At 44.3% G+C, this 27546-nt stretch overlaps 2 protein-coding genes across 3 annotated transcripts in view; one reads left to right on the top strand and one right to left on the bottom strand.

Annotated features, from left to right (window-relative positions):
• The first annotated feature begins 2480 nt into the window (after window positions 1–2480).
• Window positions 2481–27546, top strand: part of LOC124288792 — a 217243-nt gene continuing 192177 nt past the window's right edge. Inside the window, exon 1 of one of the 2 annotated variants that reach the window (XM_046725330.1) lies at window positions 2481–2642. The gene's annotated coding sequence lies outside the window, so the exon portion shown is untranslated. The remainder of the gene's footprint in view (window positions 2643–27546) is intronic. The other variant, XM_046725355.1, reaches the window with a different exon arrangement.
• On the bottom strand, window positions 8034–9341 carry LOC124288973. Its single transcript, XM_046725575.1, has one exon. The coding sequence runs from the start codon at window positions 9339–9341 to the stop codon at window positions 8034–8036; it is 1308 nt and encodes a 435-aa protein (XP_046581531.1).

The raw sequence follows: 27546 nt of genomic DNA, 5'->3' as shown, positions 1-27546 counted from the left end.
ATGTCATGCCAATATCATTAGAAAAGGATTCGACAAGGAGAACCTGTTCTTTCAAATTGGTCTCTCCTTTAGCAAGGAGCTCGATGTCATCCATATAAAGAAGATGAGTAAGCGGTGTTGGGGATCTGTTCTGAGGAGGTCCGGGGTGGTACCCCTCCTCTCTGTTGAGCAGAAAGCTCAAAGGATTTAGAGACAAACAAAAAAGCAAAGGACTGAAGGAGTCTCCTTGGAATATTCCCCTTCTGATTTGAATAGATTCCGAAGTCTGCACCTGCCCTTGCAAGTACATCTCAAGTTGAGTCGACCAGCAACTCATTAAAGACTTGAGTAAATCAAGTAGTCCCTCCGGGAGGTCAATACAATGAAGAGACTTCAGAATCCATTCTTGAGGGACAGAGTCGTATGCTTTTTTGTAGTCAATCCAGCACATGGAGATGTTGCGGTGATATGTTTAAGCCTCTTCCAAAATCATTTTTTGTACAAGAAGTTGATCCTTGCACCCCCAACATCCCTTTCTCGCCCCCTTCTGCTCTCCGTAAATTATATCATTAGCAGAGCAGTATGATGACACGAGATTTGTCGTACACCCTGTGAATAATTTGTATTGTGTATTCAAACATGTGATATGGCGGAAGTTTTTGGGATCAGTCAAGTCTCCTTTCTTGGGAAGGAGTATTGTGCGACCTTTGCAGAACCACGGAGGAACATCACCTGTGTCCACAAGAGAATTAAAACAATGAAGTAATGGTGTTTGGACACGGGGGAATAGTTTCCAGTACCGGTTTCGGATGCCATCAGGCCCTGGAGCTGTATTAGATTTGGACTTTTTGATAACTTTTTTCAGGCGGTCTGTCGAGATGTTTATTTTGTTTGATAAAAACACATTGCACGTATGTCGGTTATGTTTCGCCCATTTCATCACAACTATAATCCGCTATCAGCTTCCTTACACTAATCTCTGAATTCCTCATACAGTTCACAATAGAATGACAGATGGTCTTTGTCACCGATACCAAATGTCTCAGTGAAAGCTATAGCTAGCGAAATATACCAGGTGTGAAAACAAATGCCGCGATGGAAAAGGACCACATGTTTGAAATGTAAACAAAGTCAAATGATATTTTACACTGTGTATCATTTTCTCATACCCTGAGAGATTTGTTCGTCTACTTGTTTCACATACATGCTCATAAGTGTCAGAACATGCATGGACAGATTCTCGTAAGATGAATCAGGGAAATGAAAATAGGCGTATTCCAATGATTCAACACCATATATTATAGTTTCCTAAGCGCTAAGCGTGAAGCCATGACTGACGCAAACTCACGCACAACGTTGACGACACTTCTCATTTCTGACTATACCCTTGGTCACAATGAAAACAAAAAAGAAAATAACAACCGATGCCTATAACAACGAACGTTTCCTTCCAAATATCCTGTGTACCCGTACCGGTGAACACGCATTGGTGAAAGTCACTTCCCGATAGTGATGTCATACGTGCATCAATATTGCTTTACATATTTGGCATTTTCACTGAGGTGAGGTTTATGAATGAAAATACACCTGATCAATCTATCCTACATTTTCAGTTTTAATACTAACCTTCTTTCGTATTTTACACACTTTTCTCACGTGATTATTTTCAGTATCAATATCTTTTCCTTTGGGGCTAGACAGGAGACCAGTCTAATTCAAGTGGCACCAACAATCATAATCATAATCAAAGGGCGTTACCTCCGGCCTGTTTAGCTCGGCAAACAAATGTCTCATTTCATTTCACATATCATTTCAGCACTTATATTGAGGGTAATGCCTTCATTGTAAGAAAAATGACTGTATAATTATTTTCAAGCATTTATATTAGCTAATCAAGAAATTCCATTTTGTTTCACATAAGAAAAAACAATATTAGTTCGCTTACAGTTCCCCTTAAAGGAATAACTCCATCTACAGAAGGTGGAAGTAATGTGAATTCTAGTAGGCCACACATCCTTACAGCCACAGTGCTGGACATCGCCATTGATACCATCTGTGTGACTTGTAGCATCAAGCAAGTCAGCGAGTCAGATCACCCGACCCCGTTAGTCAACTCTTGACACAAATTTGGGATGATCTATTCTAACTCGGATTTTGACGGGTCGGAGATTCCAACATTATTCTGGATACTGTTGTCCGACCGTCATCACACAATAATCCGAAATCATTCCTTCAAAATAAATAACATAATAGTTGTATATGCATAATTATAATTTATTCATTAGACCCTTATATCTTCAGTACTATATAATGATGTCGACCTACTTAAGACGTGTTACCTATCTTGTCATGTTTGTTAAACAGTTCATACTGGGTAGTTTTGGACCTGCTGTGAGGTTTTACATGTTCAGTCGCACAATAACAGAGGCGGCATAAATACGTAGAGCGCGTTTGTCCTTCGGTAGTTTTAAATGAGTCACGCAGCCTGCATTGACAAAAAGATATTCAATTCCTCTGCCACCCATGCAACTCTCTTTGTTGATTACACTCGCGCCAGGACCCGGATGACGCATTCCCCGACACACAGGTTGGCCAGGGCTACCCTGTACTACAGGTAGTGTGCAGCCGGACTTGAGGGCGGTAGCAGCATTGCATGTGTAGCAAGGTAAGCTAGTCATATATCTTCTGATTTAACATTGCGTGTATAGCAAAGGTAAGCTGTTCACATGTCTGATTTCTGATTTCAAAAAGCAGGGTCTGTGACAGGAACGTCGAACGTTCACTTCAATAAATGTACAGAAACTCAGTGTAAATATGGGGAGAGGATCGAGCTTGTTATTCATTTCCCTCTATATACAGAGGTATCAGTGTACCTCTTCTTTACCTTTATGTTAGACGTATATATTTATTGCTCGTATCTCGAGACGCACACACATCACAATACTAGACATACACATATTGCAGTCTGTATTGACAGACGGCCCTTAGTCTCAATACTGAGATCGTGTATTCTTCTGAACAACATACTTACCTGTGTTAAGTCAGTTTAGTAAGGTTTCTATCAAACACAACCAGGAAAAGCAAACATTTCTCTCGATTGGTGAAGCATAATTCCTAGAAAGGTATTGATAGGAAATGATAACCAACGTAATTGTTCAAAACCATTTTCCGGAAAATGAGACTTGACAGCAACCAGTTGGTTTTCCTGCGCTGTAAACTGAGGATTTTACTAAACTTCATTTTAAAGGAACATTCATTGTGTCAGCTAACTGACTCAAAGGCCGGTCTATAGGCTGTAAAAACTACAAATGCGATAAGATGCAAATTTCAAAGGAATACAAACTGTTGAGTCTAAGAAGGCAAATCTCAACAGTAAACATGATGTTTACGACTTACAAACTTTTCCGCGTGGCGAAAGGTTAGTCACATGACCGCAAAATGAAGTTCATGACTCTGTGAACGACACGTTTTGAAGTTCAGGTTTTCCATGAGAACATATTCTTAATCTGAAGTCAACACTGACGGACTACATTCACATTCCGGGAGGACCACTGGTAACTCCCCAGTAGGAATCAGTATAGATTCATCGTTTCTGAATACTTAGACCATTTAAAGTTAAACTTGTTGGTTCATCATGTATTTGAATAAGCCAAATCAGGTGATTGTATGCCCGTTCAAGATTGTTCTGCAGGTATCTGTGTTTCTCACATAATTTCTTACATTTCTTACTACATTAGGTTTCTGTTATGAAGGATGGCAAGCAAGGAGGAAAATACACCTGAATCATCTACCAACGGTAAGCTTTAATTGTATATATTGAAACAATGCTTTGGTTAATCCCGCTGTGGAAATCATAATGAACGTATTGAATCTGGACAGTGGGAAAAAATGTATATGAATAGACTGTTTATTTTGTAAATATGTTTTCAGGTATTTTATACAATTGCACACTGGTAAAACTGCCAGGATGACAAATAACAGAATAAAACACAAAGTCATGATAGGTTTATTTACATTCAACAATTTGCTGATAATCAAATGATATTTGGAATGTTCACATTAATAAAAACTGAATTTTCAAAATGCATAAATAACTAAAAGCATCAGGGAATGAATAGCAGTGAGTATGGAATGTATTCCTAAACTCATCAATGTAGATGAATCCATATTATTTGGTTTTCCAATTTGAGAAATGTTAACTCTTTTCCCAAGAGAGGAAGAACTTTCTGCTTTTTCTTCTCCGGCCAGTCAATCGTTGTCAGGACCTTCTTCCTGCTTTACAGCTGCTGAAAGTTAGAAAACAATAAACAATAAGTACAAACAAGCATTCGTCAACAATATCGCTAGCTGGAGAATGGAAAACTGTCCAATGTTCCTTAAGCCTGAGGAAAAATGAACTGTAACCACTATCCAATAAGCACGAAGTTCAATAAATCAAAACTGTTCATTTGACCTGAAAAGTGATAAAAGTTTCAATCACAGAAGAACTTAGTGAAATTTGGAAGAGTAGAGAGACAAGCGAGAGAAGGACATATTTCCTTAGCTTGGGTTGGACAACTGATGACTGACAAAAACAATTTTCTTTCACTAAATAACAGTTGTGACTTATAGAAAACATTGACATTGAATTAATAACATCTCTTAGGAATGCACACTAAATTCATATTATCATTGCCCATTTTTCCGAGAAATTCTTATGTGAAAGCTATAACTTATTTTCTGAAAGTTACATACAGATAGTGAAACGTTCGTACTGCTGAAACCACAGTATATGCACCGAGTTACTTCCCCTTGATACTACAAATTAAATAAAATTATTTTTGAATGAAAATGCAAGCTTACATTTATAACGTCCAGCAAAAACAAAACATGTCATAACATGCACGTGCCTTTTTCTTTCATATTTTCATTTTTACGTCATCAGAAAATTATTATAAAAATATTCTTAAATAATATGTATGGTCGCCTATTTCCCGATATCTGTGGCTTTCCGCTCGGTAACATGACATAACAACGGTAATATCTGCGTTTTCGAAGCATCGTATGAATAACATGGGAGGCGAATCGTTTGATGTCGGGTATCGTTCGAAAGCTCTGAACATCAGCAACATCACTGAACCCTTGCCGAGAGTATTTTCACAGTTGTAAGAAGCGATTTTATTGGATACAAATTGGTTTCTAATGACGCTTTTTCACCACAATCTGCTATAAGGGTCGTGATTGGTCAAAATCAGACACGTGACCTAAGGCAGCCAATCATATTACGGCGATAGATACTGTCCTCGTAAACGAAAACTTTCAGATTTAGACGAAAGTTTTGGGTAAAATAATGCTATCTTGAACATATTAAGCAAGAAATCGCTATGGAACTTATTGGACGTATCGTGCTTGGTTATGACCTGTGACAAAAATGCTTCATGTATATATTTTGTTGATTTTATTCATTAGTTTATTCAATTTATTTAATGAATTCCTCCAAACATCGTTACTTTGCTCTTTGACAATGTTATTGTGGACCCGCTGCCGAAGCATGTGTCCGAGTCAGTAGTCGCTAAAAAAACAACGCGTCACTTTGGGTGGACCAGTCAGCAGCGCGGTCAACTTCAATCGTTCGGATTAACGCAGCTGTTTACAACGTAATTAGTCCAATCCGTTCCGACTGACCAGCGTTCGGAGGCGGAAACTGAATCATCGGATTAACGAGGTGTCAATTATATACAATATATAGGGAGATGATTTGGTGCCCAGTGAGTAGCGTTCGGAAGTCGGTGGATTCGGATTAACGAGGACCGGATTACCGCGGCCTGACTGTACATTATGCTTTGATATTATATGTATAGTTCATGTTTTTAGTTCACTTTCATACCTCTTCTTATTATGTTCATGTTTCTTTATACTATCAGTCAACCTGTTTATAACTCTCGTGAGCTTAGTTCCTAGAACCTTTCTCTTCTGTTTGACTTCTTTCTCTGGTTCATCATCGTGATCCACTTGTTGTTCTATCTCCATAGTACTTTCTTTAGGAGGCTCGTGCACTTCGACTTTCGTTGCCATCGTGAATCTCTCTTGTTTCTAACACCAAGTTGTCTATAGGGCGACACTCTTGAACTCTTGATATATATCTTCAGAAACTTTGGTGCAAAAAACAAGTAATCATCTGAAGCTCGATTTATCTTCTAATATGTTTAATGCCATAAGCAAAGCACCAAACAATATTCTGTAAAGAATAGAAAAGAAACATTGCTCAGTTACAATGTAAATATGGTAATCTTCTAGCACATCTCACATCATTACTTAAATGATCATCAAATTTATCGAACGAACTGCTTCAATAGATTTCGAACTCTGGCTATAATAAACCCTCTTCTCTAAATACCATACACGTAAATCCAAGCAAAGAAATAAAAAGTGTCAATGAATATCAAATTAAATATCTATCAATGTTAGCAAAAAATACTATGTGTGTGTGTGTGTGTGTGTGTGTGTGTGTGTGTGTGTGTGTGTGTGTGTGTGTGTGTGTGTGTGTATGTATGTATGTATGTATGTATGTATGTATGTAATGGATGGATGGATGGATGGATGGATGCATGCATGTTAAATCTGAACGTGATGCTTTGCACTAGGTACAGTGGCAGACTATGTAAACAACCAGTGTCGCAAAGTAGATGCTTCCTACACTAGGGGTGACAGGTTATCGAGAATATAACTTTCTCGACAATTGCTAGATTTCGCATTAATAAAACAAAACATGTCCTTATAAATGCAATAACGTTCAGATGATAATCCCAGACAAGAACGTAAGTAAAATGCACATAAAAAAACGCAAATATCACTCGAATACACAACACCCCTACATGTAAAATAGACGCGTTTTAAGAAAACTGACCTCATGGTGTTTCCATCACATTTTGAGTATTTTAAATCGATTGCAATATAAAAACACATATATCATCAAAACCTGCACATAAACATATAGTATTCACCTGAAGAGTGGATCTCTCCGAGCTGAATATCAATTAATAGCAACGAAAACATCTCTACGTCATGTTGCCATGTTGTGCCATGTCGCACCATCATTACCGGAAGCAAGTACCCGGGATCCTTCAGTAATTTCAAAGGAAAGGGAGTAATCATTAAAATTTGAAAAATATACAAATGAGGTTGAATCTATTCAAAACAACTCTCGGGGACCCACAAATGATGAGAAGCGCCTACAGTATCATTACTCAGTTGAGTTAGATTCTAAGAGGACACAGCATTTCTGGATTGATCTCTTAAATTACCCCTTTGGGGTTCTCACTTTGACATTACAAACAATCCCATGATCTCCAGGGTATGTCTCTATAACTCTAGCCATTGCCCATTTTCCTCTTGGCAAATTGTAGTCAATGATGAGAACCACATCTCCTGTCTGAAGTTGTCTCCCCTTTGTCTTCCATTTCATCCTCCGTGTGAGGCATGGCAAATACTCTCTGATGAATCGTTTCCAGAATGACTGAACAAGTGTTTGTGTGAATTCATATCTCTTCCTCAGAGACGCAGACTCATCAAATGGTCCTTGAGGTATATCGCAAGTAGCTCGACCAGTCATGAAATTGTTAGGCGTAAGAGGTCTCAAATCCTCTGGGATGTCTGAGGTGTAGCCAAGAGGTCTGGAATTCAGCAAACTCTTTATCTCTGAAAACCCTGTAGACATCTCGTTCCAGCTTAATGTTTGTTCGCCTACAGCCGTCTTCAAAGCTCTTTTCGTCTGTTTGACAAGTGATTTGTAGATCCCTCCTTGATGGGGGCTCAAAGAGGTCGCAAAGATCCATTTTAATCTCTGTCGGACACTGATGTCCTCTATCTCTTGCTTGGCTTAAGGTATGATCTTGCGCAGTTCTCTTTCTGCTCCGATGAAGGATGATACATTATCTGAGATAATGGTTCTTGACCAACCATGATGTGCCGCAAAACGTAGCAAAAATGTGAGCGCATAGAGAAATGATTCAGTGGAGAGACTCTCCACTATTTCCAAGTGTATGGACCTGACAGTAGTACATGTAAATACAGTCTCATACTTTCCTTTTCTTGTTGTGTCCATATTTGAGATAAAAGGGACCAAACAGGTCAATTCCTGTGGTCGTGAAGGGTGGTGAGAACACATTCACTCTCTCTGGAGGTAAGTCTGCCATCAAGGTTGCATGAGCTGGTTGCCTCAGTTTCATACAAATCACGCAGTTCCTGACCAACTTCTTTGTGGCATTTCGTCCTCTGATGATCCAAAACCTAAGTTTGCTCTGTGACAGGGTCTGCTCAATGCCTGCGTGGTATACCTTCTCGTGAGCTTCTCTCAGGATCAGCATGGCGACATGTCCACTTGGTATCAATATCGGATGCACCTCATCATAGCTCAGGGCTGACTTCCTAAGTCTTCCTCCAACATGGACAATGTTGTCCTTTTTGAAAGGACTCAAGTCTGCACAAGTCTCTGTCCAATCTCCCAGGTCCTTCTGAGCTTGCTTGATCCAATACATCTCTGCTGATGTGATCTCTTCAGGTGATAGACTTCCATCTAGGAGATCCTGGTCGTCAAACCTTCTCTTCAAATTCTGTATGAAACGAAGACAATAGGCTGTGACTCTTGCTAATCTTGGCCAACTGGAGTACCTCTCACCATTCATTAATGTCATACTATAGTCTCTCTTGAAGGCGAAGCAAGGTCTAGACACCTTGTCTTCCTCAGTGTATTCACTGGTCTCTGTGACTTTCTGTTTCGGCCACTGTTCCCTTGGCTGGGCAAGGAATTCTGGTCCCTGGAACCATCTTTTCCCTACATCTTGGACTTTCAGACCTCGACTTAGGTCATTAGCAGGATTTTCTCTGGTTGGTACGTAAAACCACTGGTTTGGATTCCATTCCGACTGTATCTCAGAGACTCTCACTCCAACAAAGGCTTTTCTCTTTGATGATTCTGTCTTCAGCCAATGAAGTACAATTTGTGGATCTGTCCAAAGAAAGACTTGTGGTTTCATCTTCATCTCAATGTAGCTAGTCCTAGCTAATCTCGGGGCCAAGAGCGCAGCCATTAATTCAAGCCTCGGTATGGTCGACTGCTTCAGAGGAGCTACCCTAGATTTGGATGCTATCAGTCTTACATCCGCTGAGTCATCTGAAGTTGACCATCTGGCATAGGCACATGCACCATATACTTGGCTTCTTGCATCTGCAAATAAGTGCAGCTCTGGTTCTCCTGCAGCATCCGTAGGCTTTACATACCTGGTGGTATGGACCCCTGACAATCTTTCTAGGTCTTGAAATACCTGTTGCCACTGTTGGCGGACGTCTTCTGGCAACTCATCGTCCCATCCACAGGTCTTCATTTTCCAAATGGCCTGCATGCCAATCCTGGCTCTTACAGTGACAACCCCTGCAAGCCCCAAAGGATCATAGATATTTGAGATATAAGACAATACACTCCTTTTTGTGCAAATCTCTGCTGAGAAAGCCTGAACTCTGAAGTGGATGGTGTCAGAAGTGCAATTTCATACTACTCCTAGGGTCTTCACACTTGGATCTTCACACAGTGAAAGGTTAACCTCTTCACTCTTCTTAACCCTGTGACTGACCAACCATTCCTTAATCTCGAAACTACCTGTACTGAAAACAGTCCCCAAATCTATCATCTTCACGTCAGCTTCTTCCTCTGAATCGCATGAGTGAAGTAAATCGTCCATGTAACGATATCTCTCGAGAATTTCTGCAGCAGCAGGATAATTATCTCTGTTTTCCTGTGCTATTCTGAGCATCACAAAGCTAGCCGCATCGGGGAAACACGATCACCGATTGTGACCCTCAATAGTCTGTATGTGGTTGGCTCTCTAGTTATATCGAGTTCCCTCCATAGAAATCTGTCGACGTTGGTATCTCTTCTCAACAAGCAAATCTGGAGAAACATCATGGATAGATCCCCTGCAAATGCCACAAGATTCTCCCTGAATCTTATCAGAACTCCAATCAAGTCACTGATCAAGTTGGGTCCTTTCAAAAGGAATGAGTTCAAGGACATACCTTGATATTCACAGGCAGGATCGAAGACTATTCTAAGTGGAGTACTGACCTTGTCAGGCCTGCATACAGCGAAGTGAGGCAGATAATACTCAAGTTCTTCTTTTGAGTTGTCCTCATCTAACTTCCTTTATGTCTTCTGCCCATCCTTTGGCTATATAATCATCCATCACTTTACAGTACTGTTTCGCTTTCTCCGGATCACGTGACAAAGACTTCTCCAGAGAGATAAGTCTTTTCTCTGCTAATGATCTGTTGTTGGGCAGGTTGCTAGGATCTTCCGTCCATGGTAAGCCTATCATGTACCTCCTGTTCACCTTCTCACATGTTTCTTGAAAGCATGACATAACTCTCTTGTCTTCTTCTGTCAGGATCTTCACAGGACATGAACAATTGGGTGCCTGTACACCTAGCGTCTCCAGGTCATGCATCCTCTGAATTTCCACCCCTTCAATCATGTTGAAGTAGTTCACTGAGTGAACTCCACTCTGTGTTCCCTCACCGGAATCTAGCACAATCCATCCAAGCTTTGTTCTTTTTGCAAACGGCTCAAAAGGAGTAGTAGATATAATGACAGTTCGAGGTCAAGTCCAACAAAAGCCTCTGCAAAGCTTTATTTCACAAATAAAGCTTTTGTCAGCCCTTAGATCTCGCCCCAGTATATCTACTACTTTTGAACCCCCAGTTAACTTCCCAGACCCACGTGGCCGCACGTGGCACTACTGTACCACTATGACGTGTTGACAGGAGGTAACATTGTACTGTACGGTATGATCAATAATTCCTCTCTAACGAAACCTCTCCCTGGCCCATTTCTCAAGTAGTACAAGTTTGGCTCGTCGGCTTTGATGTCCACTTTATCTATGTTGTAAGTTTTGACTGACCATATCGGACCGGTGGCTCGCTTACGACTATCGCCCTCGTGTTCCCCCGGCTGGTATAGGTACCTCACGAGGGCCCTATCTGGTATCTGTTTCTCCTTTCCACACGATGGTGCAGACGACTCTGCCACTTTTGATTTTAGTTTGATAGCGTTGGCTGGTTTCTTGCCAGTGAGCCGAGTGGTTTCGTGGTTGATGGCCGACACCACCTGAGGTAACCGCGCTACCCATTCAGTTGATTGTTTCCCCGGGTTGGTCATCTCTCTAGCATACTGATGCCCAAATAAGCGCTCAGCCAAAGTCCTATTGAATCTCTCAACTATGGCTTGGCTGCGATGGGCTACGACCGTGCCACGCCTGACCTTGGTATCATGTTTGTCTAGCAGGTGTGACACGACACCCATGAACTCCCGCCCGGGGTCAACTTGCAGCTCTGTGGGCCACGTCAGCGGACTGCGTTTGTACATGCGTTCGAATCCGCGGACTACATGGGCAGAGTCTTTCGCGGTCAAGGGTTCGGCTTCCTTGTAGCGACTGGCCACGTCCACGACGGTTAAGGCATACTTGTACCTCTTGTCGTGGAGTAGGAATAGGAACTGGTGAACGCTATTGGGTATATTAATACCGAACTTCCTTCCAGGCACGTAACGTGGTGCCAGTAAATAGATCTGCCAGAGGGCTTGTTTTGGCCTTGTTCGGGAGTACTCGCGCTTTTTAGCCAGCTTATGTACAGCGCTAGCTCCTTTCCAGTACCCACTCAGGCTGTAGTAAATAGCCTCAAACTTTCTTTGGTTCCGTGACATGTCACCCCGATATATATGCACCTATGTTCTTGGTTCAATTTTCTCATGTCCATACGCGTACGTGTTTATCCAATCAATAGCTATCCAAGGCTTAGTGTCCATCAGCGACAGGGATGTCTTGTTTATCGTCAGTCCGTATAGCCTATGCCCATCACTTCTAAGCATGTTCATTTTATGCCTGAAGGTACGGGTCTTGAACAGGGCTTCCTTGAATCTGGCGTGTTTGATGTGTTGTTTCATCACATACTTCTTAACACCCTTCGCCTTTTGGATCTCACCATTGTCGGCCTTCAGGATGGAGTACATCTTGGGTCTCAAGCCTATGTACTCAGCTATGGGCGTGCCAGCACACTCGTCCTTCATCTTATCTAGGACCTTTTTATTTACCATGCTGTGTATGGCATGGTCCTTGGGGTAGTTGCTGGTGTCATACAAATCGAGGCGTTTTTTCATGTCCTCGTACACGTCCTCGGTTCGAATCTCCATCAGCAGGGAATCTGTGTCAGTGTACAGCACTTCACACCTGTCGACTTTCTGTTTCTTGAGCTCGTTGTAGTAAAAGTCGTACATCAGGTGTTTGGATAAATCGAGGATGCTCATTCCCATGTAAACAGGCCGGTTGAATTTGATGTGTTTTTTCTTCATGTGTAGGGCCACCATGTCGTCGGTGAATATCTTGCTCCGGTTGAATGCCAGACTGGCTATCAGCCTCCTGAGCTTGTCATCCTCTTTTGACCGAACCAGCTTCACAGTCACGCGTTTCCTCAGGTTCTCCATAGTCTTACCAAACACCGAGTTTGTAGAGGTTTTTCTCAAAGTCACTGGTGGCAAGCTTTCGCAGGTCTGTGTTCATTCTGATGTAAGGCTCCATCCAGGGGCTCTGGTCGAACTTGAGCACCCTGTGTATTTTGGTCAGCCTCATACCCAACGACAGGTACAGCTGTAGGTTGCGATAGTGAACGATGTACTTGGTCTTATCCATTAAGTTGGGCACTTGTTTTTCAACGTCTGCCACCCGCCCACCTAACAAGTTATGTTGGTACTCAGACATCCAGTCTGGGTTAACCCTCATACGTTCCGGGGCCAGGGGGTAGCTGTTGTGTGATGTGTGTAATGCCTTGGGGTATTCTAAGTCCACCTCGAGGATATAGCCTTTGCTCGAATCTGGTGCGATGCTCATAACATCAATCTCGTGCGATGCCCATTCGAATCCCTCTGTGGGTAGATACTTGCTCATGCCCCAGCCGTACAGGTTGTTGGCGTCGAGGTAGAGAATATGATTGATTGGCTTGTTAGGGTCGTAGCCCTTCACGTATTGATTATTTGCTTTCGCATATTGTTTGGTAGCCATGGAAATCCCACCTCGCAAGCCTTTCTCAATGAATAGGTGCATGTCATAATCGGTGAGCAATTCCAACTTAACTCCGGTCTTTTTCAGCAATGCATCCCACGACAGGCCTGGGCTGGTGTAGTACCATCCGGGGTCGAGTTGGTACTGCTTAAAACACGTCCTCCTAAAGGTCTCGAACACGTCGGCTAGCAGGAGTACATCTATCCTCAAGTACAGGTCGTGGTAGTCACCCAGATTCTTACAGCCAAGTTTATTCCATACGTTAATCGCGTGCGAGTAATCGTCTTGGGTGATTGTCAAGTCGGTCAGGTTGCTGTAAAATTCTCTGATGGGGGGTAGTCGGGTCTTGGCGAACTTGGCCCAGCCATCCATGTAGTCCTAGGGGTACACACCCTTTCTCATCAGCAGGGGTCTAGTCTCGGGGTCGGTATATCGATCAGTGATTGGGAAGGTATCATTGGCCTTGACAAGACTGTCGAGTGACGACAGGAGGAACTGAACCGAATCGATGAACCTCAGACTGTTTAAGCTGAAGGAGATGTATCTCTCAATGTTGTTGGGGATGCACGTCAGGTTGCCGTCGACTTTCGCGATGGCCTGCATGATCAAGTGAGAGTCATACCCTCTCAAGTTGTGGAAGACCACGGGGATGTTTATTGTCTTGGGGGTGATTCTAAGCTTGAGATTGCAAGCGTTGTGAGCGGCGCCTCTATACTTACCGGTGACGTGGCAGTGATCTCTCACTAATCACCGTTCAGTGGGCTATCACACACATGGCAGTTAGTGCTGCAGGCGTGAGCTTGCCGGTCGGCTTGAGTCATACGCATGGGAGCGACTGTGTATAGTGTATTCCTAATACTTTTCTCTTCCTCCTGCAAACAGTTTAGAAACTTTTCAGCCGTTTCCCCATCACATTGGACGACGACGTATCCAAACCCACAGGCCTCGTGCTCCTGTGTTTTCTGTGTGTTGGGGGTACCCCCAGCAGCCCCGCCGGCGGCAGCCTCAACTGGTTTGACCAAGGCTTCAAAGTCGGCGTAGATGACATAAGGCACAGACATTTGGTTCTTGTGGTTGTCGAATTTTAAGATATTGTCACCTTCCTTGGGCATGTCGACTCGTATGGTCGTCTGCCACACACCTTGGCAATCCCCCCGGTGTGATTCCAGCTGATCGGGTCGACTGAAACCGTGCACAAAAGTGTTTTTTCCCGTCGTGTTTCGACTGGTCATGCAACAGCCTGCTGAGGTATTTTATCCATGTGTAGTGATACTTATCACCTTGCTGGATCATGAATATATTGATAACGCGGCAACCCAACATTGGACTGACCCTGTGCACGATCGTTGTGTTACCTTCGTGCCCAAAGACGTTTATGGCTATGTTATTCTGTTTTTCTATTTTAGTGATCTGAGATATGGGGGTGGGTTCGGTCATACCATCCTAGTTGAGCCCATCGTCTTGGGGATAACTAGAAGGCCTGTTTGAATTAGTGTCAGCTGGAAGCAAGGCTGACCTGATAGCTAACCTCATGCAATCATCACCTCTATTCTTGATGTTGACTATGGCCTGGTTTGCCTTGTAGTAGGGGGGCAAGTCTAGGTACGACCCGCCTCTGAACGGCACGTAGTTAGCTATGTCTAGATAGACATTATCGATTTTATCCACTACCCACCCGGAACCCATGTGCGTGTAACATTCTAGGTATTCTCGTATCTGCTGAAAACTGGTATCGATTGACTCGTCTATAGTCTCGGTATGAGTCACGACTTCTTGTTTACCTCGGAAGTAAGGCTGAACGTACCAAATGACCCCATTGGGAGTTCCCCCCTGCTGTTTATCTAGCGACATTTTCACTGTGATTTTAAACTTTATACTCCCCCAAATCATTTAGTTCCTCATTTACTTTATCAGCGATTAGAGGCTTGATATCGGCGATGTCTATGTTCCTATCAACATGCATGCGCCAACCTCTCAAACAGTTACCTACAGCGTGCTCAGTGCGCTTGAACTCTAGGTCAATAGCTCTATTCTGCCGTAATAGTTCTACAAGCTGTGGCTTCCTCATACGGGAATAACCTATAAACCCCAACTGGCGGGCCTCCTGTTTGAGTTGTTTCACAGTGGGGAGCTGAACGCAACCGTTCAGCGCTACAGGGTTGTTTAATAATGCGACTAACCCGGCTCTCCCCAGGTGGGAATAACCCGTCAACCCTTGCTGTTTTGCTCGGAGTTTTAGTTGTTTTACTGTGGGATGGGGTTGTATGTTAAGTAAACTCAACAACGCTGGTTTGCTCATTCGAGAGTAACCAATTACACTTCGCTGTCTCTTGATGTGCTTGAGCTCCCGAGTAGTAGACATTGTTATACCAAAGGGTTTACAATCACTAATTGGGCCGCCGGCAAGGGAGGTAAGTCCTCCAACCATCAAAAAATAATAAGGCACCCATAAAATCTTTAGAGGATCATATCCTCTCCGTCGTTCCAATCAGCTATACTTACATGGGCCGTTTTGATCCAGTACTTACACTGGTGGATATAGGATTCCTTGAAATTGTACAGGTATTCCTGTATACTTGTAAAACAATTTATCTGGTGTTGAGTCGTGATGTCCCACGCACATGTGAAGGGGAGAGTATACTTAACACCCTCCTTAATCCATGGCACTTCCCATATGATCCGAAATCTGAAGCGCCCCCAGTCGTTCAGTTCCTCTTTGAGTATGTTTTTGACCATAGATTCGATGACGGGTATACTTTCAACTTTATCGTTTTTCATGTTCGCACGAATGTATTCATTATTATACCTAGTAGTATATACAATGGGGGTTTTGGATCACTTTCAACAAAAGCCTCTGCAAAGCCTTATTTCACAAATAAGGCTTTGGTCGGACCCTTAACTCTTGCTACCATTACCCCTACTATAAAACAGTTTGGGACGATAGCGGGATGCGAACGCACCTCACAAATGCGCTACCGGGGGCATGGGTGAAGTAACGGGTCTATCCTGGGACACGAACGCCACATGTATACCCCACAACCGCGCCGCTTAACTGACTTAGCTACTGGGGACTTTTCTGAAGTATGTTGGTTTAACGGGTCTATCCTGGGATAGCTCCACGTGGCACTATGTCACGTTTACCTCGATGAAACAGTTTAATGTGAATCGCCTATGATCTCTTTGGTGTTTGTAATAAAGGCTTGCTGGGCTTTTTTCACCCCTTGTTCTATGTACTTTTTTTTCTCGTCCTCACTGATAGCAGACTTACGAGACTTGGATCGAATCTCTTGTTTCATTTTATTATATTTTGTGAGTTCAGAGAGGATTGAACGAAACTCCTCCTCTGAGATCTTACTGTCAGTGAGTGCCGTGGATATACGCTCACTTACTGTGTTCAGCTTTGCTTCGGCCAGAACCCTGATCTCGTCGTGTTTCAATGCCTTAGGATGCAGTCTGTGTGATGCAAACTTAAACACCAACCCTAACACCCCTGCCACCCCAGCTGTTATTTCAATGCCTAGTACTACAGGGGTAGCCACGATGGTAGCTAACAACCCAACACCTGCCGCCCCTAGCCCCATGCTGGTTGCCATAAGGGCAGTATCAGCCCCGTCTACGATATTGCGCGTGTCGCGGTCTTGTTCTAGTTGGCGTTTTACATCACATAACTGCCTCAAACGGAACCTGTCTACGGTTTCCAGGGTCTTCGCTACTTCCTCTACGACTGGGTATAGCCCCATCCTATAATATATATTACAAAAGATATTTTAATTGGGTTTCAGTTAATAGTTGGTCAACGTACCTGAGGCTTATATGGTATGGTATGATGGTGGGTGGCTTTTAACTGGGACTGCTTGGATGAAATTAACAGCGTGTCCCTAAGGAAATATTCGGAGTTAGAAACTATCATACTTTCAGTTGGAATGAAAGACGTGATCAAGGTACCGCTGTTCCTAATTTCAGAGACATAGCCATATTTGTCTAGTGAGATATAAGGTGCGGTGATAGTCACGTTGATCACCCATTTGGGCTCCTTTAAGTCTGCCAGGTCCTGCCATATGTACACACCGTTTTTAAATAATAGGACGTACAAGGTGTCTTCCTCACCAGGCTGATCGAATCCCTCCGTGTCCCCTAGGTCGTTAAGCGTAGTGTTGGGACGATGACTGGTCATTGCTATAATACTACTGCGATATAGTTTCCAACTGGTTTTCTGATAATAGTTCAGGGGTGCACTTCGACCCCATGAAGTGTATGTTGTCAGGTAGGAAGATCTTGGTTAGTGATATCGTGTCTTCCACGATCACAGTGACACGCTGCAGACTGGTTTTGGAGTCAACGCCCACCCGCACGTAAACTGTGCAAACGTGATACTGGTGTCGTTTCGCCCACCCGAGTTTGATCCCTTTCACGATCTCGACATCATTCCGCGATGGTTCCCCTAGGGAGACTTGGATGATCAGTGTTGAGTTCGCTGTTAGACTCTCCAGGATGTTGACCACGCCTTCGAATTCAGACACCAACTGCAATGTCACGTTTTGCATGTTCAGTTTACTCGATAGCATGTGGGCTGCCATACTGGCGACTGGGCTGATGGCTACACTACGTCTCTGAGTCGGGACGTAAGCCACTAGCAGGGTTCCGTTGTTCACGACTTTGTTTAGGTGGTTGTCTTTGTTATCCGTGAACACGTAGGGGGAGCCGAGCCTAATATTGAGAAACCAGTCGTCTTTATCGGGTAACAACACCCACTTGTCATCTTCGGTGAAGACGAGTGTATATGGCTTGTTTCGGGCGACGGTAGTGCTCTCAACATCGTCTAAGTCGAACAGTTTGCCCCCGAACGATGGGTATATTATCCATTTATCATCCCCGGTGGTGACTAGGGTGTACCGAGTGTTGACTGTCGCTCTTGTGGTATCTAATATATCACCTAGGGCTCCACCGGAAGGGACTTCAACGCGTTTGTAAATGTTGTTTTTTCAGTTGCAAGGCGTACAATTTACCATCTACTCCGGGAGCGTCGAATCCGCGTGTGTCCTCAAGGTCGGAGATCCCCACATTGACGCATTTTTTCACCCCGGGCCCTTGTGCGCTAGTCATTTTATGTGAAGCGTTAAGCTGAGGTATCCTATATTCACGGGATTATGATTTATATCTAACACCGATATTATCAGTTCAGGTATGTTGCCCTGAGTCAACCTCTAATACTGCCACGGTGAAACTGACTCGGTTCTACCGTCGTTGTATTTCTCCGTTTTCACCGGTACGGCTCTCAGTATAGTGGATGGGTGACTCCCTTGAATGTTGTACGTTGTGCTCACCTGACCGAGATGAATATACAGCTCTCGGTACGGTACTAGGTCGGGTAACTTCATGCCTGTGACGGTTGTTGTTGGTTTTATCTCATCAGGCGACATACCGAGTGTTCTCGCTAATGGCCCGGCCGAGCCTCAAGGAGTTTCTTCGGTTGTTGATTAACACCACTGTGCCGTTTGAGTCGTTCATCTTGAGTTCGGCTCCCAGGGGTTTGAAGACCTCATCACTTAGAGAGCACACTCTGTAGTAGCCGTCAGTTATCTGGCTGCGAGCCCCACTGACAAACAGCTTATTGTTGCTGGCGTTGATGTTAGTCCATTGCGGTAGGTAGGTGATATCGCAGAATGCGACTTCAAGTTGACCCGACATATTATCGATCGCGTGCGTCAGCTGAACAGCCTCACCGCTCGTTATTCCTGGAAGTGTTATATACATGTTAGAGTATATATGCTCATTATATAATAGTTTTAAAATGTATTCCCCTGGAGTGTTTTACCCTAAACTGGACGTAGATTTCTCACCCATGAAGATCGCGGTCGCTGCTGGGATGTATTTCAACACCCAGCTTTTAGATGTGTTCAGCCTGTATAAATTTTCGGTGACTAACGCTAAGGTAGTTCATGCTTGGTTCAACAAACCGATGCAGTTCTGGCAGAATCAACTCAACTTCGCCGTGTGGTGCGCTACAACGGGGTGTGGTGTGACATTGACCGACACTCGGCGTGGACCGCTGAGTCAGTCTGTGTTCACGTTCCACGTGTACTACCAGGTCAGGCGTATCCTTAAAGAAATCAGCGCTCCGGTCCCACAGGACAACGCATGGAACGCAGTAAACAACAAGTACGATAGACGGGCCTATGAACGTATTTGCAACGAATTCGAACTAAACCCAAAGATGGATTGGCGTTTGCCGGGACTGAACCACGGGTTGGGTATCCCCATCGTTCACAACATGCACCTCATGGATGCCAGCGAGAAGTTGAAAGAATGGGGCGACAAGTCGTATCATCACCTCACAACCAACGAGTGGGATGACCGTTACATGGCTTTCAACGACAGCAAGGATTACCGAGTCTGGAGGTTCGAGCAGGGGGCAGCGGATGACTGGAAAAAGTTTATGTTGGACACGTCGAAAGGGTTCACTCGTGCCGGGGTCACCAGATTGAACGACTCGATTCGAACGTACGTGTGGGCGCTGTTGGGTAGGCAGACGCAAACGCGTTCCAACATCCTTGGTAAGGGGACTGCTTACGACGCTCAGAAACAGTTCGTTGTCAACGTTGAGGATGCTATCAATGCTCCAGTTGATCTCCCGAGTGACATCAAACTCTACCAAGACGTGTTGGAATATGCCAGGTCGAAAGTCGACTATGTGTTCAACGTGGGGCTGTACATGGCTCCGAGCGATATGCAACTGAGAGTAAAAAAAGTGGTGGGCTACAACAACGAAATAGTCATAGCCACGGCGGACCAAAAGTTGGGCGTCAACCCCGATGTTAACACCCGTCACGTCCCACCACCCACGACCGGTGAAACGGGTATAGTGGCGTCACCCCTGGAGCATCGGGTTCAACCAACACCCCCTGTGGGGTCACCCCCACACGTTCAGCAGCACATCGACCGTAAAACAGCCCTGGTGGTTGGTGGGGTAGCTTTTGGACTTATTTGGTTAAAAATTCCTTAGCCGCTACGTACACCAGACCCGCCACGGCGACGATGGCTGCCCACAGGTTTTGACTGAGCCACGTGGCACGAGTTTTTTTTATCCAGTCTTTGACACCACCTGTGGGTGTTGGTGTTGGTGCAGGCGTGGGGGTACCCCCTGTCAATGACACCACCAGGGTTGATATGATGAAGCCCAATGCAGTCACAATGCTGGCGATGGTGATCCCTTGCTCCCGCAACAGGATCCGAATCCTGTCAGCTAGCGTGGTGTCTTCATTTAGGACTTGATCTATGGTTTCCTGTACTTTACTGATCTGTGATCGGAGCGCTTCCCGGTTAGAGGAAGCGGATTCCAACCGAGTCCGTCTCTCGTCTTCCAAGTTTTTTATTCTCTCCTCGATACGCCGTTTCATATCACCATCCGCTTCGGTGAGTTTTATTTTCTCGCGAGCGATGCGCTCGTCGATTTCGTTCAGTTTCCCCATATTGTTCACTAGTTCTCCGCGTACATGTTTCAAGGCTTCGTCTAGACCGTACAGTTCCCTCAGGGGAAATTCGAGCCCTGGCAAGGGTTTGTCATGGTACGTAGCCAATATTTTTTCGATACTGTCTGATGTTTCTTTAGCACGTTGGGGTATATTGCCTTCATCGCCTTTGGACCTGGCTGCTTGCAGATCTTGGACGACCTTCGGGGGAAGCTTAGACCATGCCCCACCGTAATCTATGAAGCCTAGTTCCGCACGGAGCAGTTAACTCCCACCAGGGCGACTGGTGAGTGTTGACAAGGCATATGGCTTCCCATCTTTTTTTATGATATCGACCAACGGGTAAGCCTTCAATCACAGCGTGTCCTTCTTATCGACGATAAACTTGGAATAGTCCCTCCCAAACGGCTTGATGTTGTCTTTATTTTCAACTGCGTCTTAATAATCATCGACGGCCGACTGTACAAGTTCAGTACTTAAGGGGAACGAGGTTTCATCCTCGTCGAATGCCTGGGCACTATCATCCCACATATCATCCATAGGGATGTACTCGGCCATTATTTAGTATTAAAACTTATATGTTTCATTTATATAACAATGTACGGTAGAAAACTAGATCCTTTCAGACGATCAAGAGAGCCTCTAGGCGTCAGAGCCATGCGCCAGTCGGTGACCATCACCAACAATCCCAGAAAGATAGACCAGAACCAAACGCTGCTGGTTAGATTCCGAAACCTTGGCGAGAATGACCTCATTGTACCAGGCACGGTTCGACTGGCGTTCAACCACACGTTGACCTCCACCAACGACAAACGCGAGCTAGTGCAGAACGTAGGTCGGGCCATCGTCAAGAAAACCACCATCAAGATCAGTGGTAACGAGGTGCTGAGCATCGACGACAGCAACATGTTTCACTGCTACGGGGATCTCTGGAAAAGCGAGGGAGAACGCATCAATGACGTGTACCAGGGTATCAGCAAATCGACTCGGTTGCGTATGGGGAATGGCTTCACGCAAGACCAGCTAGACAAGCTATCGGACGGTGAAAAGGCCATCGCTCAAGCGTACGGGAACAGGTTCTGCATTCCGCTCGACTTCGAGCTGCTCACGGGACACGCGCCATTTTACAAGGCCGTGCTGGGTGATAGGCTTCAATACGACTCACGTTTAATGACTACAGTAAAGTAGTGCGTACGCCACACGGTGATGAGGCCAGTTATGCCATAGACAACATCTCTCTGGAGTTCGACATGGTCACTGGCCCGGAGCTGGCCAGGCAGGTTCGAAGTCAGTACTCGGGGAAGATGGCCATCCTGTATGATCGCATACTGAGGCATAGATCAGTCGTGCGAGATAAGAGCAACACTGTGTGGAATATCAACCTGAATGTGCCGGTGCGATCGATGAAATGCATCCTGGTCGTCCCCGTGGAGGATTACGAGCCGTTCCGGAGGGACAGCGAGAAGTTTTTCAACCCCGAGATTGAAAAGGTGGAAGTGACCATCGAGGGCGTGCCCAACCAGCTGTTCAGTCATGGTATGAGGGCATACCAACAATGGGATGAGATAAAAAACCTACCAGCCATCAAACAACACCCATACATAACCAAGGACCTGGACCTATCCTCCGTGCAGATCTGTGAATACCTGACCACCAAGTACGCGCTGTGGTTGGACATGCGATCCACGGAAGATTATAAACTGCACGGTAGCGGTCGCCACATAGATAACGGCAGCGAGGGGGATAACAATCCAGATTACCAAGAAGGCTCAATCCGCTGGCAAGTTGAAATTATATCTGTACGTTATTATGGACGCGCAACTTAATATAGACAATGGGAGATTCGTGCAAGCCATCTACTGATGGAGGCAAGCCATCTAGTAGGCCACTGCCTACTGATTTACCCCGCGACCCACACTGCGCCATAGCGTGCGGGCAGACTGGCTGTGGGAAGACCGTTTTCGTGCTGGATATGTTGGAGGGGTACTACAAGGATGTGTTCGACAACATCGTTATCATGTGCCCTACTCCGAGCATGAATAAAACGTACACGGAAAGACCTTGGGTGATGACGGACCCGGACGTACACAAAGTCGACCCGGGAACACGCCTGCAGGACTGGTTGAAAGCTCTTCACGAGAAATTTAAAGGGGAGTCGACGTTGTTCATACTGGATGACTGCAGCGCTAATCACGAGATAACAATAAAGAGAGACATGCTATCGTACCTGGCCTTCTCTGGCCGGCACGGAAATCACAGCGTCTGGGTACTAACGCAGAAGTTCAACTCGGTGTTGAAAGACCTCAGGGAGCAGACGCGATGGGTGGCCTTATTTCACTGCAAGGACAGGGATTCGTTCGAAGAGTGTTTGAGAGAGAACGATGTGATGAGCAAATTAGAACGGGAACGTGTGAAGAAACAGCTCGCTGAAACTAAACATGCTAAGCTCGTGCTCAAGACCGACCAACCCGTGGCTTATAGGGTGTTTTAGCTAAGCAATGCTAAGCAAATGCTAAGCAAAGCTAAGTAAAGCTAAGCAAATGCTTAGCAATGCTAAGTAAAACTTAGCTCTTAGCATTAGTAGCTATGGTATTTGAAGTGTTCGTCGTGTGCAACTTAACCTTCATTTCTCTGTGTTTCGCCTATATCGTATATTATATAGTTAAAACTAAAACTTACTTATCACATTATAAGATGGAGTGTGAGGAATTGCTAGAGCAACTGTTGGTGCCAGTGGACGATGATAAGCGAGAGAAACTGGTGGCGTTGGCTGTTGGCGGCAAAGCCAAACATTACTTTGGAGACTACACTCCCGATAAAATTCACAAAATGTCAGCCGAAGAAATCGATAAGCTGTACGCTAGATACGAGTTCCGGCTCGGGGCCGAGGTGACAAAGACAATAGGATCGGCTATGACCCAGATATACACTGGTATTGCGTCGTACTTCCTTCCCATCCCCCCGGAGAGCCGACTTTACCTGTGGGAGGACCTTGAGAAAGACCCTTTTATCGAACACGCCTTGAGCTCTATCAGCTGCGTGCTGTACCACAAATACGGTATGTTGTTAGCTCCGGTTACGGCGGCGATTATCACGGCAAAGTATTGCCAATTTGAGAGGAAAAATAATAATAGTATAGATGGATGCTGCACAGGAGGAGACACCACAACTGGAGGAAACCTTCAGGGGGGAACCCCAACAGGGGGAAACCCCCAGGGAGGAGAACCCTTCAGAGGAGACGGGGGAGACCCCCAAGGAGGTGAACCCACCCCAACCCTCTACAGTCACCAGGCAGAAGAATCCTAAGAGAGTAGCTGCCAGTAAAAAACGGTGGTGTAACCAACATAAAATTATCACGGTGACTCACCCGGCTCGACTATTGTTGGTTGTAGGCGTAACTGCTGCCGTGATTATCTCATGGTTATATACACGACACAGTGAGGGAAACCCTCACAGGGAGCCCCCACAATTAGGGGTCAACCCACATATCATGTTATAATTTAATATTTTTATATCATATACATAATGCCTGAGGGGAAAACGTTCGTCAACGACGCATACCACGCCACCGTGGTGGCCATTCTAGCCGTAGGGTACGCTCGGTTGACCAAAATGGTGCTTAAACAACCTACTATCAAGCTAGATTTCAACCTGCAGGATATGGGTATGCTCATAATGAACCTTGGTATGGCGATGGCCACAAAAGACATCCTAGTAAAACAAGGGATACTACCTGAAAATATTATGAAGTAAATATATGATGGCTACGATTGCCATGATGGTCGGTTGGGCGTTAGTAAATGCCCTAACATTTTCTGGGAGTAATTTCCTCTTCTCGAAACTACGAGAGTCACATGCGGCTGAAATACAGGAAGAAAGGAGGTGGCATGACCTCGCTATTGAGAAATTACAGACGGCACAGGCCGAGTATGCTAAAAAACGCCTCCAGAGGATCGATTACATTAACGAACAACTCAGGCGTGAAAACCATGCCGTTCAAACATTCCACGATGTCGACGACGCAGCGAGAGAATACTACTTACTAACTGGTAAACGGTTGCAACCGCTCAATAAACCCACACTCGCTCAGTACTACACACCATCCAAGAGGCAAATGGACCGTGAACTGGTTTTCATAGCGCTGGGTATAGCAGAGACTGCGTTGGTTGCGAAACAATTAGACTAAGTACTCATATAAGTATGCTAAACATGAGACCTGCTCCATACCGATGCGAATACATACTTATGGGGAAGAAAGAAGCCTGTGATAGGAGATGCAGGACCGAGGGGTACTGTTGTTTCCACATGGGAAGCCCTAACTACACGTGTTCTGTGTGTGGTATAGGGGTTAAAGGGCACTACTGCCTATGTAAAGCTCACGGGGCGAACGTAGTCAGACATCATCTCATCTACGAGAATAAAAAGGCCTACATAAAAGAACATAGGCGACTTCTCAAGATAGACCCCCAATTAGACACTGTGCACACCTAGGTATAACTATGTCTGTGGAACTTAAGATCGAATCTCTGGTCAAAAACATATTCGAAGAGGAACTGAACGACTGGGGGCGCTTCAGATTTCAGGTCACATTGGGAGTGGCATGGATTAAGGAGGGTGTTAAGTGTACTCGCCCCTTCACATGTGAGGTTTAGCTTTCACCAGACAATATTGTATATTTAGCTTTCAACAGACAATGTTGTTTATTTAGCTTTCACCAGACAATATTGTTTATTTAGCTTTCACCAGACAATTTTGTTTATTAAGCTTTCATCAGACATTATTGTTTATTTAGCTTTCACCAGACAATGTTGTTTATTTAGCTTTCACCAGAGAATAAGCTTTATGCAGCTTTCACCAGACAATATTGTTTATTTAGCTTTCACCAGACAATGTTGTTTATTTAGCTTTCACCAGACAATATTGTTTATTTAGCTTTCACCAGACAATGTTGTTTATTTAACTTTCATTTCCCAATACCATTGGAGATGGCCTAAATTGCATGTGTATTATTGCAATTTGAATTGTAACCTGTAAATTGGCCTCTGGCTTATACAGAAATAAATTCCTAACCCTAACCCCAACCCCAACCCCTAACACTTATACTAACCCTAACTCTAAACACCAGCAAGCCCCCCTAAACACCCCCTTAAAAATTCAAAGTGACAGTATAAAATGAATTTCTTTATTCCCGTAATGTAAACAAAACACTGAAGCCTTACTCAACCGACCCGTGAAGGTCCTGGTTAGGATGAATCTTCAGTAACCCATGCTTGTCGTAAGAGGCGACTAACGGGATCGGGTGGTCAGGCTCGCTGGCTTGGTTGACACATGTCATCTGTTCCCAACTGCGCAGAACGATGTTCATGCTGTTGATCACTGGATTGTGTGGTCCAGACTCGATTATTTACAGACCTCCGCCATATAGCTGGAATATTGCTGCTTGCGGCGTAAAACTAAATTCACTCACTCAGTCACCGTTCCAAAACCATAACAATCTGAGGCAAGTGCGACCTTTGTCGCCATTGGGACACTGCGGAGGGATTCGGTGTAATACATTTGTACAACAATATTGCAGCGTCACAGTTAAGCATAGGGACAGGTCGTGAAGTCAGGAAATTGCAACAATATTCTGAAACAAAAAGGAACAAATATGTTAGATTTCACGTGCGTGTGCTTACTTAGTGAGGGATTCTGAAGGCAGGCCCACCAACTGACACCCAATGGTATAAGATCAACTTGAGTCAAATGTCTTACCAAAAGGTGTAAAAGTGCCGGTATTCTAAGTTAGCTACTTTGTTACATCAATCGTAATATCGGGGCCTGCCAATGTGGCAAGTAGTGACAAATAATTGCCTTTGCTTAGTAGGTACATACCTCGTAATTCATGTCATAGTTAAGTGCGTTATCTTACGTTCATATTAAGTATGTCAAAATATACACTCATTGGACGTTTGCGACGAGTTTGTTTGACATCAAAATGAAATTGACGGCAATTCATATGAAGATTAACTTGGCTCTGTTCAAATATAGTGAGTGAGTGAGTGAGTGAGTGAGTTGGGTTTTACACCGCCTTTAGCAATATTACCAATATTACTGGAAAGAAAATTGCGATTCTCATGTGTTGCTGTTCAAATTAGGTTTGCTTTGGTTGTCGTTTAACGCCGCACTCAGCAATATTCCAGCTATGTGGCTTCGGTCTGTAAATAATGTAATCTGGGCCAAACAATCCAGTGTTGAACAGCATGAGCATCGATTTACTCTAATGGGATAAGATGACATGTGTCAACGAAGTCAGAGAGCCTGACCACCCGCTGCCGTTAGTCGCCTCTTATGACAAGCATTGGTTGCTGAAGACCACCAGTTCTAACCCGGATAGTCTGGGTAATGTTATTGTATGTCCACATCGTGTAAATATTGGAGTCTTGAGCAGACAATCCTGTGATTGATATCAGGAGCATTACCGCGAGCATCAAATACATCTATAACGATTGTTGGTAGGTTTTGTACTTTGTGTGCACCACGAGTCAGCGTGTGTCGAACGTACAGAGGACGTACATTACGTAACGTCAACTACATTTGGTGATAAATCATCACGACATCTGATGTTTTTATACTTTTGCAACCGTATTTCCCGTTATATAGGCATATGTATACACAGCGAACAGTTTTAGCGAGTGTGAAATCTTTCCAACAAGAAAACTAAGACACAGAACGCATCATAAGCTTCGTTTGCTCCATGTGACTGTGGTAAAAATGTCCAAATTATGTTGAAGGCACAGCTAAAATGATTTTCATTGAAGCTATTCTTTCTAAAACTCGTATTGTACAAGGATGAAATGTTCTGACGTCATTCTGTGTTAAAATTTCAAATAATAATCAGTGTAGCTTTTGGTAATAAGTGTTATAGAGATATATCTAAGCATCTCGAATATCACTGAGACCTCAGTAGATAAATAGACACCACGTGAATCCGTGTAACGCATATGGCTTACCATTAGGCCTTTTTTTCTAATTAA

This window comes from Haliotis rubra, unplaced genomic scaffold, assembly GCF_003918875.1.
Source record: "Haliotis rubra isolate DU_JTF1 unplaced genomic scaffold, ASM391887v1 Scf1114, whole genome shotgun sequence".
NCBI lineage: Eukaryota > Metazoa > Mollusca > Gastropoda > Lepetellida > Haliotidae > Haliotis > Haliotis rubra.
The sequence above is the reverse complement of the archived record's forward strand: the minus strand, read 5'-3'. Positions and strand labels throughout refer to the sequence as shown.